Source organism: Anolis sagrei, chromosome 5 (genome assembly GCF_037176765.1).
Source record: "Anolis sagrei isolate rAnoSag1 chromosome 5, rAnoSag1.mat, whole genome shotgun sequence".
NCBI classification, from domain to species: Eukaryota; Metazoa; Chordata; class Lepidosauria; order Squamata; family Dactyloidae; genus Anolis; species Anolis sagrei.
Genome location: NC_090025.1, coordinates 14,523,127 through 14,545,396, shown reverse-complemented (window position 1 = coordinate 14,545,396; position 22,270 = coordinate 14,523,127). Strand labels below are relative to the sequence as shown.

At 42.1% G+C, this 22,270-nt stretch overlaps 1 protein-coding gene across 1 annotated transcript; it reads right to left on the bottom strand.

The window, feature by feature from the left end:
• Positions 1–9,972: 9,972 nt before the first annotated feature.
• LOC132775507 (interleukin-8-like) lies at positions 9,973–16,470 on the bottom strand. Its single transcript, XM_060776230.2, has 4 exons — positions 16,336–16,470; positions 13,609–13,738; positions 13,133–13,219; positions 9,973–10,965 (listed from the first exon to the last, which is right to left on the bottom strand). The coding sequence occupies exons 1-4, from the start codon at positions 16,394–16,396 to the stop codon at positions 10,947–10,949; spliced, it is 297 nt and encodes a 98-aa protein (XP_060632213.2). The 5' UTR covers positions 16,397–16,470; the 3' UTR covers positions 9,973–10,946.
• Positions 16,471–22,270: the final 5,800 nt, after the last annotated feature.

Sequence of the window (22,270 nt, the reverse complement as noted above, 5' to 3'; positions counted from 1 at the left end):
TTGCCATCAAAAAAAGATGACACAAAAGTGGTCATAAACTTCCACATGTTGAGTTATGGATCTGGCTTTGGGATCCAGGATATCAATCTTCCACACATTTGGCGTGTTATTATATTCATTTTTCCTTTAAAATATACCATATATAGTCCAAATTCCAGATATTTACTATGTTTATTTCCAATACTTACTGGAGACTTAACAGAGTGGCAGTCATTGACTCCTATATCAGATTCAGTGGGTCCACTTTGTATTTTAGTCTGAATTAGAAAGGAGCTATCCAAAATGATGGTGCTATTTTGAGACATTGGTAAATAAGGGGGTGAGGGTTGGCTAGACTCCACCATTAGCTCAGATCCACTTCAGAATCTACTATATAGCTTAGAGGCATTCCAGAATCTACACAAAACCCAGATCCATCACATTGACTAGATCCACTCCAGAATCAATTACATAGATTAGATACACTCCAGAATCCACCACAGATCAGATCCACTTTAGAATCCACTGCATAGCTGAGATACAAATCTGAATCCACTGCATAGCTCAGATCCACTCCAGAATCCACGACATCAGAGTTTCTCAACCTTCCTAATGCCGCGACCCCTTAATACAGTTCCTCATGTTGTGCTGACCCCCAACCATACAATTATTTTCGTGGCTACTTCATAACTGTAATTTTGCTACCGTTATCAATCATAATGTAAATATCTGATATGCTGGATGCATTTTCATTCACTGGACCAAATTTGGCAAAAATACCCGATACGCCCAAATTTGAATACCCATGGGGTTGGGGGGATTGATTTTGTCATTTGGGAGTTGTAGTTGCTGGGATTTATAGTTCACCTACAATCAAAGAACTCCACCAATGATGGAATTGAACCAAACTTGGCACACAGAACTCCCATGACCGACAGAAAATACTGAAAGGGTTTGGTGGGCATTGACCTTGGGTTTTGGAGTTGTAGTTCACCAACATCCAGAGAGGACTGTGGACTTAAACAATGATGGCTCTGGACCAAACTTGGCACAAATACTCAATATGCCCAAATGTGTACACTGGTGAAGTTTGGAGAAAACAGACCTTGACATTTGGGGTTTGTAATTGCTGAGATTTCTAATTCACCTACAATCAAAGAGCTTTCTGAACCCCACTTACAATAGAATTGGGGCAAACTTCCCTCACAGAACCCCCATGACCAACAGAAAATACAGTTTTTTGATGGTCTTTGGCAACCCCTCTGACACCCCCTTGCGACCCCTCCAGGGGTCCCGACCCCCAGGTTGAGAAACACTGCACTACATAGATCAGATCTAATCCAGAATCCACTACATAGCTCAGGTCCACTCCAGAATATATCACAGTTCAGGTCCACTCCAGACTCCACTACTGCTCAGATCCATTCCAGGATCTATCACATAGTTCAAATCCACTCTAGAATCCACCACATAACTCAGAATCTACTACAGGAGCCCTTGCATAGCTTGTATCCCTTACAAATTCCACTCCATAACACAACAGTTTTAAAGATTTTACTGAAAATAGAATTGATGCTTCATTCTTTTGGAAGCCACCAGCCACTAGTGCACTGTTCTTCCAATTGTCTACTTATTATTTAAATATATACAAACCTCAAACAGTAAATAAGGAGGCACATAGGCAGTGCTAGTTCCCTTTTTAAAAAATCCCCCGAACAACCAAATTTCCCAGCAAGGCTTCAAGACTTCGATTTCCTCTTGCCAATTCTCAACCACAGATCTAGGTCATACTTGGAACCATAGCTTCCTAGTGTGATGCGTATTCCATGGGCTTAAAGTAGCCAACAAGCTATCAAATAGCAATGCCAACTTCAAAGGAGGAGAATTTGCAGTTCTGAAGGACTGATTTAGAGGTTTCTATTTCTAGGCAGACACTTCTAAGTTTTGTTTTATTTGTAGACTTGAAATAAGAAGAAGAAAAAGGAGGAAGTGACAAGCAATACAACTCCTTTGTTACGCCAGCTCCACTGGTTGCCGATCAGCTTCCGAGCACAAATCAAAGTGCTGGTTTTAACCTTTACAGCCCTAAAGGATTCTGGACCAGACTACCTGTCCGAACGTATCTCCTGTTACGAACCATCACGAAGTTTAAGGTCTTCAGGATCTGGTTTTGAGATCCAAATGCGGTTGGTGGGGATGAGAGACAGGGCCTTCTTGGCAGTGGCCCCTTATCTGTGGAACTTTCTCCCCAGGGACATCAGGTTGGCCACCTCCCTCCTGTCCTTTAGAAGAAAATTGAAGACTTGGCTGTGGGGCCAGGCGTTCAATTAGTGGACAGCAGCAATTGAAAAAATGACTTGAATACTGCGACATTGATTTAACCCCAGACTTGGATTTGGTGTGACTAATTTTCTGTTTTAATGAATTGTTTTAATGTATTTGTTTATTGTATATATGATGATAACATTGTTCGGTGCTTATGTGAGGCCGCCCTGAGTCCCCTCTTGGGGGAAGAAGTGCATGAAATAAATAAATGTAAAAATGCATGAAAAAATAAATATACCTTAAACGAAATAAGAAACCAGCAGTTTCAGTGTCTGGAAGATTGTCGCTTAAGCCAAATGTTTGTCTAAGACACTGTAATGCATGAGGACCCCAGGGATTGTGAAAGTTACTCTTTGGACTACAAATTGCAGTATCCCCATCCAAGGGGGTTCTGTAAATAATTGAGTGTGTCCTTTTGCCAAAACTTTCCCCAAACTCTGGGTCCCTCCAGCAGAAGTATGTCTCACTGCAGTTGGCCCACCACATTGGCTAAGGTTAGGACACAAGACCCACCCATAAAAGTGGGGAAATTATGAATACGAAAACACGAATTGTTTTACAATGGAGAACACTTCTCGAGGAGGTCCTCCAGCACAATTGTATGGTCAACTTTTGGCAAATATTTTGCAAAATTATCCTGTAAACACCAAAAGGCTGTGGATGGTAGGATGAAGCAAAAAGGCATATCTAGTCAACAAGAAATAATCCAACAGACTGGTCCAAAGCCTCAAGCTTTGTCAGAAATTGTAAATGTACATATTAAGACTTTTAAAGTATCTATATTCAGATCTATTATTTGTGAATTTCTGCATCTACATGTTGTTGAAACCCAGAACCACAAAACAGACCCCAATACCCATGACTCCATGATTGCACAGTTTCACAAGAGCTCCATCCTGAACTTACCAAGTTACCTAAAGCTCATACTCACATGAGACAAATCTCATCATCTCCTCCATGCAGGAGACACAATCCTCTCACAATGGCTCTGTGAATTTAACAATAGACTCATTCCGAAAGGGTTGTGGAAGTTACCCAACACACAGTCGACCCCTCTTCATGGGAACCCATTCATACCATGCAACACCCCTGCTACCCATTGTTATAATTGTTAAGCTGGACGAGTCACCATGTCGTACTCCAGACAAGCAGCAATGGAGCACCTATTACGTCAAACATTCCTTCTTGGATGCAACCATAAGGCTTCAATCTGAACAATGACAGTTTATTAAAATTTTCACCAGACCCAAGAACCAATAAGTGACAGCGGCAAATGGCACAGCTTATCCAACCAGTGCGCAGATGCTAACCAGTCCCAGGCTTTGCCAGGGTTTTGAACTGCTGTCACAGCCCTATAAATATTTCTATAAGTTTTCATTGTGGCATGTCAGTTTTGAGAGCTCTAACTCTGCTGGCAATTACTTTGGTCAAAGTGAATAAAAGCATCTGTTCCTTTGCCTTCATCTCGCCTGTGTCTCATTCCGTCTTTGGAGCTTGGCACGCTACCCCTCTATTCTGCCTTGGTTAGACCACACCTAGAATATTGTGTCTAATTCTGGACACCACAATTGAAGAGAGATATTGACAAACTGGAATGTGTCCAGAGGAGGATGACTAAAACGATCAAGGGTCTGGAGAACAAGCCCTATGAAGAGCGGCTTAAAGAGCTGGGCATGTTTAGCCTGAAGAAGAGAAGGCTGAGAGGAGATATGATAGCCATGTATAAATATGTGAGAGGAAGCCACAGGGATGAGGGAGCAAGCTTGTTTTCTGCTTCCCAGGAGACTAGGACGTGGAACAATAGCTTCAAACGACAAGAAAGGTGATTCCATCTGAACATTAGGAAGAACTTCCTGACTGTGAGAGCTGTTCCACTCTCTGCCGAGGAGTGTGGTGGAGGCTCCTTCTTTGGAGGCTTTTAAACAGAGGCTGGACGGCCATCTGTCAGGAGTGCTTTGAATGCAATATTCCTGCTTCTTGGCAGGGGGTTGGACTGGATGGCCCATGAGGTCTCTTCCAACTCTATGATTCTATGACCTTGGACTCACATTCTTGAGTTAGCTGAAATTATATATGAGAAGAAGACTGTTGAAACCAAAGACAAGATGAGTTTTTTTTCTCCTGTTCAACATCAGTGAAAGTAAATTCCCATAGTGTTGAGGTGGATCAACACTGTAGCATTAATACAGTTTGACGCCACTTTAATTGCCATACTTCAATGAAGTGAAATCCTGGGATTTATAGTTTAGTGATGCACCAGCACTCTTTGGCTCAGAAGATGAAAGACCTTGTAAAACTACAAATCCTTTGCTTCCATAGCATTGACCCATAGCAGCTAAAATATTGTTAGGCTGCATTCTTTCTCCAATATGGATGCACTGAGCAGTCTCATTCATGATGTGTTGAATGATGATTAACTTTGTCATCTGAACCTCCTTCCCTAAATGCATTTCCTCTAATATTTCTTCCTTCACCACACCCTTTCATTTAAAGAAATAGTGATAAAAAATAAATGTGTGAGAAAAAGAACATGGATACCTGGGGAAAGAGAGAAGGAAGGGAGGTGTTCATGGAGAATGAACCCAAATCATGGGCATATTTAGTACCTTAGAAAATGTGGAAATAAGAACAATTTGTTACAAGACTGTTGTGACTCCCAAGAGCGGAACAGCTTGGCTATTAATGGAAGTTCTAGCCCACCTGGAGAAGATCTAGGATTTTAAAGACTGGGACCACAAAATTACTCAATTGACTTGTAAACATCTCATTGTCACCTAGAGGGCAGTAGATCTCCATTTATGAAAGAAAGTTTCATATTCATGGAGTTCATAGAATCATAGAATCAAAGAGTTGGAAGAGACCTCATGGGCCATCTAGTCCAACTCCTTGCCAAGAAGCAGGAATATTGCATTCAAATCATCCCTGACAGATGGCTATCCAGTCTCATCCTCTCAAGTGGAAGTTGGCCATAGAATTACACTGAAAGACCCAGAGATGCCTAGAGAAGTGTTCTCTTGAGTATAGAATAGTTTTTGCAATTTTTATTTATATAGTAATGCAGTAATCCATGAATTCACAAATGTGGAGGGACGATTGTTCATAGGGAAAATGCTCTCTCGTCCCTTTTCTTTCATGCTATTAGAATATGTGGACACTCATTAAATGGTAAAAGACTCGGGACAGATAAAAGGAATTACCTTTTCACTCAGCTTGTGCCAACCTGGCAGTTCGAAAACATGCAAATGAGAGTAGATCAATAGGTTCCGCTTCGGCAGGAAGGTAACAGCGTTCCATGCAGTCATGCTGGCCACATGTCCTTGGAGGTGTCTACGGACAACGCTGGCTCTTTGGCTTAGAAATGGAGATGGGCACCACACCCCAGAGTTGGACATGACTGGACTTAATGTCAGGGGAAAACCTTTACTTTTACCTTTCACTCAGTACATTGTGTACATCCACCTAACATTAGGAAGGATGTCTTAATTGTGAGAACTGTGGAATAGACTACCTTGGAGAGAAGTGGACTTCCTTGAAGGTCCACCTGGATGGTTCTTTTCCAGGAATTTGGCTTTGCGTATTCCTGCCATAGCATGGGGTTGGTACTAGATGGCCTTTGAGACCCTTATCCAACCCTTAGGACCTCATCGCAAGAGGTAGATGAATCACAATAACAGTAGGATTTATCACATGGTTTCATTCCTTTTTTGTTGTTCTCCTGGTAGGAAGCCAATGGAAGGTGCTTCTTTTACAAAAGAAGGTCATTATGCGATTTTCCTGCTTCTTGGCACGGGGTTGGACTGGATGGCCCATGAGGTCTCTTCCAGATCTATGATGCTATGATGAATTGATGATTTGGGTTTGTAAAAGAAATGCTTTCTAAGCTGTCTCCTATTGGAAAAGCAGATGGAGAGGAGCAACGTTATGTGATACATCCCAACCAGAGGGAATGTTGTCTTGCTGTAATTACAGTTTGCCTGCCTTGTGTGATAAGCTTCTAAGATCTATGATTCTACTACTCAGAATGACTATTTCCAGTGTACCTTGGTACAGTCAGCCCTTCGTATCCATGGATTCTTCAGCCATAGATTCCAACCATCCATGTTTTCCCACAAAGCAAGTCTTTTTACTATTTTATATAATGGACACCATTTTACTATGCCATTGTATACAATGAGACTTGAGTCATCCATGTATTTTGGTATCTATGTTGGTGGTCCTAGAATTGAACTGCAGCAGACACACTGTATATCTTTTGCCAGGTTGTGAAGAATGGAGGGTCCCAATGCAATTGCATCCTATTGGTGGGCTTATCTTTTGGGGTATTTATTTATTTATTTATTTACAGTATTTATATTCCGCCCTTCTCACCCCACAGGGCAGCTTACAATGTACATATAAATGGCAAACATTCAATGCCATAGACACACAACATATATAGAGAGACACTCAGAGGCTATTTAATATTCCAGCTTCTTGCCACCAGGGGAGTTGTCGCCTCACTGTCCGTTTGTGACACTGATGAAGTACTTCCTCATTCTTTGCATACTTCCTGGAGATTTTTATGGCCTTGTAAATCAGTTAAATTAGCCTCCCCACATAACTTGTACTAAATTTCCTACTTGACAGATGCAACTGTCTTTCGGGCTGCAAAGGTCGACAACAAGCTGCACAATTTTGGTTGGAAGATCACTTCGACCCAGGCTGGCTTCGAACTCATGGCCTTTCAGTCAGTAGTGATTTTAATACAGCTGACTCCCAGCTAGCTGTGCCACAGTCCTGGTGCAACTATGTGGAGAACATGTTTGGACTAGATAGAGCACATCTATGAAATTCAAGACTGGTGAGCCAAATCTGGCCCTCCATGTCATTTTATGTGGCCCTTCAGATGCTGGAGTACAACTCCTGTATTCCCTATTATTAAACATTATGACTAGAGTTGATGGGAGGTGTGATACACTAACATCTGGAAGGCTGCAGTTTGTTCTGTTTAGTCAGGATAGTGATAATTAGATTTAGATACAAGGCTGACGGATAGGATGTCTGACTTCAAAATATTATTTAACCTTTTCCCAACCTCACAGTCACAAGAGTCATTGGAATACAATTCCCATTATCCCCAGTCTGTATGGCAGCTAATCACAAATGATGGGAGTTGTCATTCAGTAACATCTGGGGACCCCAATTGGGTAAAAACTAATGAGCACTGCGTACTTTGGGAAAACATTATAATAGACCCCCTGGATCCATGGATTCTCCATCCATGGATTCAATATTCCTTTGAAGGCAACCATAAGGCTGATGTGGTCCTTGATGAAAATGAATTTGACACCCCTGAGATAGACATTTGGTCTGACCCAGCATGGTTCTTCTTGTGTTTTTCAGTAACTAGAAAGTTACACAAATTGTAGCATATTGAACTTTTGAATGAGACAACATGGAGGGGAACTCACGATTTGAGGAATAGGTGTGTTCCAGAAACTGAGAGTGTATGAAAGAGAAAGTGAAGCAAGGGGACAATTCTCCTTTTCTCCTTGGTTACAGTCTGGAAGGCGCATGAACTTGCTAAGCAATAAACTTGATATGAAATTCATATGGGTTTTTTCCTTAACAGTTGGCCAGGGTATCTTACTTTCAAATTTCATTTGCAGAGCTTGCAACTTGAACCGAAGTGACTTCCTTCTAGTCACAAGGGAAAGGATAACATGTCTTGTTTGTGTGTGCTTTTCTCATACAGCTTAATGAAAATGTATTACCTTGGGAGATAAACAAGGCAGCAGTGGTGGGTAGATGTGATTAGAAGTTGGACGTTTCTGCTCACGGACCTCTTCCTGCTCTATTTACAGGTAGAGTCTATGCCAGGCATGGGCAAACTTTGGCCCTCCAGGTGTTTTGGACTCCAACTCCCACAATACCTAACAGCCAACCAGTACGACACTATGGTTAACTTCCACCATGGTCAACCTCATTTCTGGGGGTCTAGAAATTCCTAAGAAAACACCTCTCAAGATCCTCCAGTGATATCCTTTTGTTAACTTCTGGAATAATATGATTATATAGAGCAGTGTTTCTGGGGTTCGGGATCCCTGGAGGGGAGGTGGTGAGGAGGGTGTCAAAGAGGTCGCCAAAGACCATCAGAAAACACAGTATTTTCTGTTGGTCATGGGGGTTCTGTCTGGGAAGTTTGGCCCAATTATCTTATTGGTAGGTTTCAGAATGCGCTTTGATTGTAGGTGAATTATAAATCCTAGAAACGACAAGTCCCAAATGTCAAGGTCTATTTTCCCCAAACTCCACCAGTGTTCACATTTGGGTATATTGAGTATTTGTGCCAAGTTTGGTCTAGATTCATCATTTTTGAGTCCACAGTGCTCTCTGGATGTAGGTGAACTACAACTCCAAAACTCAAGGTCAATGCCCATCAAACCTTTCCAGTACTTTCTGTTGGTCAGGGGAGTTTTGTGTGCCAGGATTGGTTCAATTCCATCATTGGTGGAGTTTAGAATGCTCTTTGATTGTAGGTGAACTATAAATCCCAGCAACTACAACTTCCAAATGACAAATCAACCGCACCAGTATTCAAATTTGGGCGCATTGGGTATTTGTGGCGAATTTGGTCCAGTGAATGAAAATACATCCTGCATATCAGATATTTGCATTACGATTCATAACAGTAGCAAAATTACAGTTCTAAAGTAGCAATGAAAATAATTTTATGGTTGGGGGTCACCACAACATGAAGAAGTGTATTAAGGGGTTGTGGCATTAGGAAGGCTGAGAAACACTGATTCCTAGAGAAATATTATCTCAGATTAACAAAACTGCAATTGTATTAATTAATTGGGGGGGGGGGGGTTGACAATAAAATCCCGATTTCATGAGTATTTTGTGATCCAGTGGCACTGATGCCTATGCAGTAGGCATTATTTAAAACCAGAATTCAATAAAGACAATTGTTAAGGAGGATGGCTTAAGTTTGGTCAGATATTTAGTCAGATAAATGTTCTGTTTTCAAAAAAGAGAACCATGTAAATTGTGAGATCTGAATGCAATCGAGTAAACAAAAGAGGAATTGAGCAAAGCGCATGGGCGCAGGCATTGCCCATCATCCCGTGCCAGTAGATATATTGCAAAATGTAACTATAGTGGAACTACAAAATGTCTCTCTGCTCCATTTAGGTCTCACTTTCCCAGTCAAATAGAGGCAAGTGGAAAACAGAGGATGGAGGGATAGCATTTGGCTTTGTGACTATATCCAGGTACAAAGCAAGGACGTTGATCACAATGCTACATCACAGTTGACATTGTGTAAACTTTACACAGGAGCTAAGTAACAGAGGTACTGAGGACCCTTTCAATAAACTGCAAAGACATGTGTCATGTGCTATGTGTGAAAAAATGTATGGGTGGGTGTTTTGAGAAGAAAATGGCAATGTTTCTGCACAGAAAATGCTGTGCCAAATGCATGTGTGGCTTTTGCAACTAAATCCTGAACTGCAGTATACCTCCTAATAACTCTAAAGTAGCAAATTGCTCATGATTGCCTAAGACATATCGCTCATTATTGCCCATGAGTGGGAAACTGGCAAGAATGTACATCTCTCCAATTACCAAAATAAATCCAGTTAAAAGCACACATTTTAAATGAAAAAAGATCATTTTATTGTTCAATTCTATAGCAAAAAAAACTTACAATAAGTAACAATTTTGTATCACATTTGGTTCATTCACATTTCAAAAGGTTTCCCAGCAAGAATTTAAGAGCCAGCTAAAGCACACATTTTTAAAAAGCTGCCAGTTATTAAATATATTATTCTTTGTTGATTTATATATTTTTTTCAGTAGATTTTAAATATTTCTTCTATAAAGCAACTGTTTGTCTCACTAAAGTGAACATAAATCTGTTTTCACTATCATGGCCAACAGGAATTCTGGGAAGGGCAATTGCATATCTACGTTTATTTACTGTCATATTTTGGAAGTATCATGGGACACATGGTTCACTAGAAAGTTCCTAGTAGCATATGTAAGAAGAGCAGGCTGTGAGTTCGGGAAACTCTTTGCAGTACTAATCCCACAGTTTCAGAGCCCTCGGTGGTGCAGTGGGTTAAACCCTTGTGCCAGCAAGACTGCTGACTGACAGGCCAGCAGTTCAAATCTGGGGAGAGCATGGATGAGCTCCCTCTGTCAGCTCCAGCTCTCCATGCAGGGATATGAGAGAAGCCTCCCACAGGGATGGTAAAATATCAAACATCCAGCCATCCCTGGGCAACATCCTTGCAGATGGGTAATTCTCTCTCACCAAAAGCAACTTGCAGTTTCTCAAGTCACTCCTGACACACAAAGAGGCAGGCAGATGTTTTTGCAGCCCTACTATGGGAAACTGTTTCATGATTGAGCCTAGGATGAGATATGTCTTGGACACGGACTTACGAGAATATGCTACAGGAATTGCAGAATTTCAACAGGGCTAACACAGCCTAACTGGATTTTAATGCATGCTGAGTTAATTACAAAAACAGTAGCATTGATCTTTCTGGAGGCAGAATGAATGCAGAAAGCAGGAAGCTAGAAAGAAATTGCATCTAGGATTTGTGCGTTATCTGTTCTTCTCTCTCCTGGAACATTTCAGACTTTGGTACATTTCAAGGGGAAGTTTCATTCCTGTAAGAAAAATAAAAAGTAAGATAAACTATAGCAAAGGTTTCCCCTTGACATAAAGTCTAGTCAAATCCTACTTGGAAGTGGAGGGGGGGGGGGGTTGGCGGTTGTGGGATGCTTATCTCCATTTCTAAGCCAAAGAGCTGGCGTTATCCATAGGCACCCCCAAGGTCATGTGGCCGGCATGACTGCATGGAGCGTCGTTACCTTCCCACCAAAGTGGTACCTATTGAGCTCATATTTGCATGTTTTTGAACTGCTAGGTTGGCAGTAGCTGGGGCTAACAACAGGAACTCACCCCGTCCCGCAGATTCGGACCACCAAGCTTCTGGTCAGCAAGTTCTATAGCTTAGCGGTTCAGCCTATTGCAGTATAGTGACACATAAAAGAGGCCTCAAGAGACCTGTCTTCTCTTAACCTACAGTCAGCTACTGTGATCTTAACCCAGAGCTGCCAAATTTGTGATTGCAACAAGAGACTATTGTAGAATCCATACACTATCTGCTTTGGACTGCAATCAGAGGTCCAGCCACACTGTAGAATTATAATGCTATGATATTTCAAATGATTCTTATTAACCATGTCTCCTTCTAATAGCTGACAGAAAGTTTTAAAAGTAGTAGTCAAGCAGAGGCAGCCGTTGGCTTGAAAGTTGTTCTCCAAAGTGCTAAGTTCTACCTGGAAAGCCAATTTTTTGTGCCTTAGAAATGTCCTTTAAGGCAAGAGTGGGCAATTGTGGGACACCAGGGGCTGCATTAACTGCCAGGTGAGTTTGGAGAGCTGCATCACCCACTGTATTTCCCAAAAAAGCAAAATTGAATAATGTCCTCAACATTTTAAGGGGATATGGGAGGACATTTTAGGCTTTGGAGAGGTCTTTTTAAAATAACTGTGTACTTACGTATTTATTTATTTGTTTGTTTGTTTAAGCTTTTAATCATAGTATTTACAATTGAGTTCATCTGGTGCATATACACATTAAAAATAAAGCCTTATCTTGGTTATAAAATATCCAAGGTTGAAGAAATGCTACACATACACTTAGGGCATTAATTTCTGGACCTTAGGTGCCCAAGAAGCCTACAAAACTAATCCTGGGGGACTTTGGGTGTATTGTAGTACAGCCCGAGGCTGGTGAGTTCACTGATAGTTTAGAGAGAATTGTGGGATTTCCTGGGGCACAACATGATGAAAGTTCAAATCAAAGAAATGAGCGAAGAGCTAAGTGATACGGAAGGATCCTGGGGAAAACCATCTGGAGCTATGGATTGGGTTGTTGTAGGTTTTTTTCGGGCTATATGGCCATGTTCTAGAGGCATTCTCTCCTGACGTTTCGCCTGCATCTATGGCAAGCATCCTCAGAGGTAGTGAGGCCTGTTGGAACTAGGAAAAATGGGTTTATATATCTGTGGAATGACCAGGGTGGGACAGAGGACTCTTGAAACATTCACACCTAGCTCCAGCAGACAAGAGCCTCTAGAACATGGCCATATAGCCCGAAAAAACCTACAACAACCCAATCCATAGCTCCAGATGGTTTTCCCCAGGATCCTTAGCTTTTCGCTCAACTCCTTATCTAATGTTGCAGTTTCTGGCTCCTCTTCCTGACCCTGGAGCCTTGCACTTTCTGAATCAGGTTCTTTTTTCCCCAGAGAGAGCCATCATTTCTTTGATTCAGTGATTCTGGCCATGAAAGCCTTCGACAAGACATTTGGATTACTGTCTGGTTATCACCTATTGCTAACCCATTTTTGATTATATATCTTCTTTCCTTATTCCTGCTTTTTCATCTATTTTATGTGTTTTTGCAATAAACGGTTTGCTTATAAGCTGGACTCTTGTGTAGTGCTGTGGTCATAGGGGTTTCCAAGCCTGGGGTGCAACAGTGTGGTCCATACTTTGCCCACTCCTGCTTTGCACTTTGGACTAAAACCCAAAGTGGATTCATTGTCCTCTTGATATGGAAGTCATAAGCCATCATCTCAGTCAAGCTGGACTTTGGTTGGAGAAACTTTTGGACTAAAACTCAAGGAATATCTTAGCATTGGCTGTAAATAAAGGCAAAACATCTGGAGAGACAAGAATCCCTCACTCCTCCTAAATTGGATAATATTGATTGGGCAGGCTAGATGGATCAGAAGTGGGAAACAGACATTATGTCAGGACTTACGTGTTTTGCATCAGCTTCACTAAAACCTGTACCCATTTAGATGCAGGATTGACGCACACTTTTCTATTTCCTTTCTTCAGTGTGATTCTGTGAAACAAGAAGATTTGAAAGGATTACTTTGCCCACATCAAAAGCAGGAAGTCTCAGGTTCATCAAGAAATACAACAAGGAGAATTCTGATTGGATGGGATGGATAATCTGCTGTTTTTTTCCCCATTGGAAATACAGAGTTTAGCAGTGCTTTCAAAATTCTAGTTATTGTTGATCGTTTTTCTAAATCATAAATTATAACCCCAAGATCCTTGGATATAGGGTAGGATATATAGGTGCCTTAGCCAAGTTGCTATTACTGTGGTTTCCCATCTATTCTTGGGCAAAATATCTTAACCCTAATTTGAATCAAATTGAGACACTTTCCAACTCTTCCTCCAAAGGAAACCACAAAACAATAATAGTGAGGGGGGGGTGGTACTTACATTATTTCCATCCTTTGGCAGATGATTCCAGCAGGAAGGATTTCAACTCTTGCAAATTTTGCAGGATTGATTAATTCGGACCTCACTCTTAAACACTTGCAGGATTCATTCACTGTTGAGTCAAAGATACCTGCAGAAGCCAAAAATTGATGAGACACTTCAAGCCCTTCATATTTGCAGATCTTTCATTTGTGGATATGATTAATAGGATCACTCTACGAATCTCTAGGTCATCCAGTGCACTTCTATGGACAACTTCCAGTTGAGTTTCTCCACTGGAGGACCTAGAGATTCCAGAGAGGTATTCTCTCAGATTTTGATTTTTTTATTATTATTCGTGGCTTTTCCTCTGTCATAGAGGTCCTGCACCCGTAACACAACCAAATGCAGAGGACTAATTTTATAATTCAGTGTCATGATAAAAATGATTATGCAGCTACTGCAAAGTGCCTTTTTTGCTGTTCAGCCCTGGTAATTCCAAGGGACAAATGCAATTTATTCATCTGCAGGAGACTTATAGTTACTATATATACAGGTAGTCCCAAAGTTATGAACTGGGTAGCTTCTGTAGGTTTGTTCTTATTCTGTATGTAAGTCGGAACAGGTACATTAGGAAGTGTAACTCCAGATTAGATAGATGGATGGATGGATGGATGGATGGATAGATAGATAGATAGATAGATAGATAGATAGATAGATAATCAAGCTTTGGATAGCATAGGGAAGGGTTAACATCCCTATTGTGTGTATTTTGTTGTCTGTGCCCCTATTCAGAAGATTCACTTCACTTTCTGTCCCTCTGATCCTTGCATTTCGAAAAATGTGACCTGTTGTGGAAACAAGGATTGGTGAAGAAGCTTCAGTAGAGACCCCTTTCCCCTGTGATAACTCTTTCACTTCTCTTTCTCTTCCTCTGTTCTTAAATATTAGTCATTTGAAAGTCAGATATTTGTAACCTGGGGACTGCCTGTTCTTCTTTCAGTCTTCGAAACTGACCTAAAACAACTTGGGTTGACTTATCCACAAGGACAGTATTAGTACTATACCTTAACTCTTATCAAAGGAAGACTTTTATCTAGTAGAGCTTAGTCTGTCCAGGGATTCCCCCCCCCCCCTTCCACTACTTTCTCCTTCACTTCTTCTGGCCTGGGATCATATCAAAATTCATAATTTAGGTTACAAAGCCTGTCCTTGACTTATATACAAAGTTGACATATACAAAGTCAGCTTATACATGAGTATACATACATGGTATGCAGCCATAGGGGCAACTGATGATCCACTTATTCTTTCCTCATTGTCTAAGGCCAGTGGTTCTCAACCTGGGGTCCCCAGATGTTTTTTGTCTACAACTCCCAGAAATCCCAACAGCTGGTAAACTGGCTGGGATTTCTGGGAGTTGTAGGCCAAAACCATCTGGGGACCCCAGGTTGAGAACCACTAAGCTGACTATGGATTATTGGAATTGCAGTCCAAATGTGTGTGCTAGAAGGCTGCAAACTGCCCACCTATGAGCTAAATGCAAGCAACAGCAATCCACACTGGCATGGTATGATGTCTCGTGAAGGACGTCAAACACTTGATGCAGTGATTTGTGATGGAAAGATATATATTTACTATATATATCAAGCATAATTTCCACTTGCAGCATGCTGCTAAGAGTGCAGAATTAGAATGCGGAAATTCCATCTCAGGCTTGAGTTTTATTAAAATATATATCCGGATGTTTTTTCCACCCACAATGAACTGACCCACTTTGGGGAAGTTCATGTGTTTCTACCAAGTTGCTAATCTGAATGCAGCCATTAGGTCACATTCAGCCAAATAGGATGCTAAATGGAGACGTTGCATCATCACATGGAGGAAGAAGCTCAGAGACATCAACATCCAGATGACACTGCCAACTTCTCAAAATTCATTGATATAGAGAAGAGACTGACTCACTAGCCTCTCCTCAGCCATTCACTCTGATATCCTGCAGAATGACACCTCACCAAGACAACAGCTGCAACACACTACTCAGAGAAGCAGATGGTTCCTTATTTGAGAAGACTTAAGGTATAGTACATCATCACCACCACCACCACCACATTTAGTATATCTAGGGACTTTGTGGCTTATGTATGAGTATATCTAGGGACATTGTCAATCAACCTACGGTGAAGAACAGGGTGAGGAACTTCAGATGATGATAGGTTGAGATTTCTAGGATTTTTTAACCTGGTTTATGCTCCCATGGCTGGTTGGTGTTGGCCAATACCTTCCACCTTAGTGTAAGAGCAAGGGCCCTTTCACACTACCTAGTTATAGAATCATAGAGTTGGAAGAGACCTCATGGGCCATCCAGTCCAACCCCCTGCCAAAAAGCAGGAAAATTGCATTCAAAGCACCCCTGACAGATGACCATCCAGCCTCTGTTTAAAAGCTTCCAAAGAAGGAGCCTGCACCACACTCTGGGGCAGAGAGTTCCAAGGCTGAACGGCTCTCACAGCCCAGATGTTTTGGCCTTCAACTCCCAGAAATCCTAACAGCTGGTAAATTGGCTGGGATTTCTGGGAGTTGTAGGCCAAAACACCTGGGAACCCACAGGTTGAGAACCACTGGTGTAGGCTCAGATAATGCAGTTTAACTGTACTGAACTGAATTTTATGACCTAAAAATGGTACAGATGCCATTCAAAGTTAATGAGAAAGGGCCACTAAAGGACAAACCCAAGATGGTACTTACTTGCAACTGTGATGTGAAAGGCAAGAAGCAGCACCCCAAGGATAAGATGGCGAGACCCCATTTCAGCTTTAGTGGTCAGCTCCTCTCTTCAGGAAGGAAATCAGCCTTGGATTCTTGTCGAATGGACTTTTGGTGGGCAAGAGGCTTCTATTTATTTCAGAGAGCCCCACATTACATCAACAAGCCAAGGCTATTTTAAGTCCCATGTATGCAAAGTTACATCATGGCCAATTTCCCATTAAGCTTCCCGTAGAATTTTCAGTGCTGACTTTGCAATTTGGTAGCAGAACCAGAACAAAAAACTTAAGAGCACACAGTTGAGTATTTCACAAATAACATTTCACAAATCAAGTTGATTTTTAAAATAATCTAATTTTCTTTTAACAAGTTACATTTTTTGTTCTTTATTCAAACTAGGTTTAAGTAAGTAAATTAAGTAATTACCAGTAATTAAAACTGGCAGAAAAAAACATGAATATCAGAACATTCAAATATAGAAGAAGGCACTACTATTAGATTTATCTGTTTGTATGCAAAACTTTAGACTTGAGACACAAGTCCCTTCTGGTGTGAGAGAATTGGCTGTCTGCAAGGATATTGCCCAGGGGACGCCTGGATGTTTTGATGTTTTATCATCCTTGTGGGAGGATTCTCATATCCCCACATTGGAGAGCTGGAGCTGACAGAGGGAGCTCATCCGTACTCTCCCCAGATTCGAACCTATGACCTGTCGGTCTTCACTCGTGCCGGCATAAAGGTTTAACCCATTGTGCCACCTAGGGCGTCACGAGATGCAGAGCCAATCTTAAGAAATGGGGCTACAAAGTTGAATCCACGACATGCGAGTGTGGAGAAGAGCGAACCACTGACCACCTGCTGCAATGCAACCTGAGCCCTGCCACATGCACAATGGAGGACCTTCTTGCAGCAACACCAGAAGCACTCCAAGTGGCCAGATACTGGTCAAGGGATATTTAATCAGCTACCAAGTTTGCAAAATTTGTTTTTTTTTAATCTGCTTGTTTGTTTTGTTCTGTTAGAAATGTAATACAGTGTTCTGGTTGCGGATGACACGATAAATAACCTGGGGCACCTATATAAAACTGGATAACTAACAGGTAGACATTGCTAATAGTCTCTAAGACTGAGCTGGAAAACTGCAGAGCAAGTTTCCACCCCTTCAAGTCCTAGTGAGGTGCACTGGGATGCCCTGGAGTATTGTCATATCACCATTGGTTTTGTTTTGTGCTGATTATAGGGCATTTTTAGCAGGATTGAGCAGTTATGAGGATCAAACAAAACTTTCAAGGTATTTGTGAACATCAGAGGGAAACGTAAGACAAACTAAAATTTTCGATTGAAATGCAGAAGGACTTCAGGACCCACAAATAATGGCCTTGCAGGCCCCAGGGTCGCCTTTCCCCCACCTTCTTATGATGTCAGATTTACAATTCTTGCCAAGAGAATTTTATTTTACCAAGTGCAACACTTTGTTGTTATATGGCTAACATGTGGACAATTTCAACACAAAGGAAGAAACCATGAAAATGAACAAAATCTGGCTACTAGTATTCAAAAACGCTAAAATCGGGAAAGTAAATAAAGAGCAACACCCAACACCACTGCTGCAAGAATTTGTTTCGCGAAAAGATGGAAACAATGAGTGGGTGAAGGTGGTGGTTAATGCCTCCCTCCGGGAAGGCATCTTTCCAGCCAGCTTAAAGCAAGCTGTAATAAAACCGCTGTTGAAAAAACCATCACTGGGCCCCACTCAATTCGTCAACTTCCGGCCTGTTTCCAATCTCCCCTTTTTGGGCAAAGTCCTGGAACGTGTGGTGGCCTCACAACTCCAGGCATTCTTGGTAGACACGGATTATCTGGATCCGGCACAGTCTGGCTTCAGGCCAGGGCATGGTACTGAGACAGCCTTGGTCGCCTTAGTGGATGATCTGCGCCAGGAGCTCGACAGGGGGAGTGTGTCCCTGTTGGTGCTCCTGGACCTCTCAGCGGCCTTCGATACCATCGACCACGGTATCCTTCTGAGACGCCTCGCGGGAATGGGTCTTGGAGGAACTGTTTTACAGTGGCTCCACTCATTCCTCGAGGGTCGGTCTCAGAAGGTGTTACTGGGAGACTCCTGTTCAACCCCACAACCTTTGTCTTGTGGGGTTCCTCAGGGCTCAATATTGTCTCCCATGTTGTTTAACATCTACATGAAGCCGCTGGGTGAGATCATCCGGAGTTTCGGAGTGCGATGTCATCTGTACGCGGATGATGTCCAACTCTGTCACTCCTTTCCACCTGCTACTAAGGAGGCTGTCGAGGTCCTGAACCGGTGCTTGGCCGCTGTGACGGTCTGGATGGGGGCAAACAAATTGAAATTGAATCCAGACAAGACAGAGGTACTCCTGGTCAGTCGCAAGGCCGAACAGGGTATAGGGTTACAGCCTGTGTTGGATGGGGTCGCACTCCCCCTGAAGACGCAGGTTCGCAGTTTGGGTGTGATCCTGGACTCATCGCTGAGCCTGGAGCCCCAGGTTTCGGCAGTGACCAGGGGAGCATTCGCACAGTTAAAACTCGTGCGCCAACTGCACCCGTACCTTGGGAAGTCTGACTTGGCCACGGTAGTCCACACTCTGGTTACATCCCGTTTGGACTACTGCAACGCTCTCTACGTGGGGTTGCCTTTGAAGACGGCCCGGAAGCTCCAACTAGTCCAACGTTCAGCAGCCATGATACTAACGGGAGCGGAGCGCAGGGAGCATACAACTCCTCTGCTGCACCAGCTCCACTGGCTGCCGATCTGCTACCGGGCTCAATTCAAAGTGCTGGCGTTGGCCTTTAAAGCCCTAAACGGTTCTGGCCCAACTTACCTATCCGAACGTATCTCGGCCTATCAGCCCGCCAGGACCCTAAGATCTTCTGGGGAGGCCCTGCTCTCTATCCCGCCTGCTTCACAGGTGCGGCTGGCGGGTACGAGAGACAGGGCCTTTTCTGTGGTGGCCCCGCGGCTATGGAACGCCCTGCCCTTGGAGGTAAGATCAGCCCCTTCATTGATGATATTCCGAAGAAGATTGAAGACCTGGATGTTTAAGCAGGCATTTGGTTTACCCAATGCAACGAATGGTAACTGACTAAAGGACTGGCAACATGGATGACGAACTGGATCATGTTTTTAGTTAAGAGTCGAACTGGATTGGTATTGATGTATGAATTGTGTTTTTATGTTTTTTATGTTTTTTATGCTTTTAACTGTATACTGTTGATTGTTATATTATGTTGTAAACCGCGTTGAGTCGCCGGCTAGGCTGAGAAACGGCGGTATATAAATATAGCAAATAAATAAATAAATAAATAAATAAACAAGAAGAAATAACAGAGGAAGAAGAATGGCTGACAAAAATACTAGAGATCAAAAACATGGATAGACTTGCTTTTCTTATGTCGAAGAATAAAGTAGTAAAAATGGAAGAAATGGATTGGAGAAAAGTTACTGAATATCTGAAACAAAAAAATAAGATGATTTTGATCTAATAATTGGAGAAAATAAGGAGAACGATAAAAAAGAGGGGGAAAAGAAGGAAGGAAGAAGATGGGAAAGAAATGGGAAGGAAGGAGAAGGAGAGGAGGAGAAGGGAAAAAGTAAGAAGACCCTCAGAAGATACCAGGAAGTCAAAATATCTATTTTTTTTAAAAAAAATCTTTCTTTTCTTTTCTTTTTCTTGCCTTTATCTTTGAATCTTGGGTACTTTCTATACACAGGTCTGGTTCTCTATTTTTCCCCCCTCTTTCTTCTTCTCACTTCGTTACTTTACCCAATTTGTACACTATAACTATTATTATTTTTGTTTATATTGATTTTTAATGAAAATCTCAAATAAAGATTATTTTTAAAAAATAAAGAGCAACACCCAAAAAGCAGGGGAATGCCAGACAAGAATCTTTCAGGGCCAGCTAACACCTCCTAACAAAGGATTCCCCCAGTCATCAACCAGCCAAGCATTGAAGCTGCAAAACCATTAAATGCGAATCAAGGTGGCCATTTGCAACATTCACACCTGCCTCAAGCAGGCAAGAGTTCTTTCTCCCACCCTGAATATTCCACAGATATATAAACCCCGCTTGCCTAGTTTCCAACAGACCCCAATACCTCTGCCTGCCAGATTTGGGTGGAATGTCAAGAGGGAATGTTTCTGAAACATGGCCATACAGCCCCGAAAACTCACAGCCTACAAGTCATTTCTCACTTATGTTGACCCTATTAGAGGGCTTTCTGGGGCTGAGAGAATGTGACTTGCTCAAGGTCACCAAATTGGGAATTTGAACTCTGGTCTACAGACTCATCATCCAGCATTGAAACCATTATGAGAATGCGAAAACTACTACAAATCATTGTTTGAGCTGAGCCAGAAGTGGACAAGATTTTTTCACTTTTGAAATAGCTGATTAGCAAAGGCAGAAGGAAGGGGCAGTAATCTCCACCCCAACAGCTGTCCACATCTTTCACAATTGGGTCCCCACCTAATATTCATGCAGATTCTTCATGACTAACTCTTCTTAGCAATCTGTGTTATACTTGAGAGGTCAACTCATCTCCACTATTATGACTTGCAACAGTCCACAGTGGACATTTCTCAGTCATTTTGCTATCTCTGTAATATTTGCATTCAGACATATTGCTGCAACAATTCTACTAGATATTATTATTATGATTATTAACAACAACAACACTTTATTTATATTCTGCCTGTTATTTCCAAGGGGACTCAGGGCAGATCACAGTACACATACACGGCAAACATTCAATGCCATTTTGGATAGACAATACAGAGACAGACAGAACAGAAAGGAGGTGTGTTGTGTCAACATCCAACTTTTTTGGGGGCACCTTGGAAGATTTTGCTTGAAACCAATCACAGTGGGGTACTGTCACTCCATCCTCTATGACGAAGAGCCATCAGGACTTCCTTCTTCCTTTTGGTCACCGGACATTTTCTGATCTTTTTTCTTTATGGTGTTGTAAAATACCTCTCCCACTTGTTTTAGCAGTACCTAATTTCTCTAATTACGGCTCAAGCCGTTTTTGAACTGTCTGGGTCAACAGTAAGCTGGGCTGACAGTCGGCAGCTCACACCGACCTGGGGTTTTGAACTGGCAACCTTCCAGCTTGTAGATATTATCATTTCTGGTGATTTACCAGCTGCGCTAATGCCCTAAAGAACAGGGTATAGGTTGTCGAAGGCTTTCATGGCCGGAATCACTGGGTTGTTGTAGGTTTTTCCGGGCTGTATGGCCATGTTCTGGAGGCAATTTTTCTCCTGACGTTTCGCCTGCATCTATGGCAAGCATCCTCAGAGGTAGTGAGGTCTGTTGGAAGTAGGAAAAATGGGTTTATATATCTGTGGAATGACCAGGGTGAGACAAAGGACTTTTGTCTTCTGGGGCTAGCAGTGAATGTTTCAGCTGATCACCTTGATTAGCATTCAATGGCTTGGAAGTGCCTGGGGGGAATCTTTGTTGAGAGTGATTTATGTGCCTGGTTGTTTCCCCTCTGTTGTTTTGCTGTTGTAATTTTTGAGTTTTTTAATACTGGTAGCCAACAGCAAAACAACAGAGGGGAAACAACCAGGCACATAAATCACTCTCAACAAAATATCTGCTTACCTCCAGCAGCATGACTTGTGATGGTCCACACTAGACATTTTTAATTGGTTTTACTGTAATGTTTGCATTCAGTTGCATTGCTTTATTCATGTATATTGATACATATTTTCATGGTGTAGTCTAACATGTCTCTGGCTGTTCACTTCTCCACTAGTTTGCATTATTTCAGTTTCGCAACACTCCAGTATCGGGTCACTTCGCCAAGGCATATGCCATTGCCTTTGTCCCATCAAGTGCTGTGATGACAACCATATTCATGTTTGTCCCACCG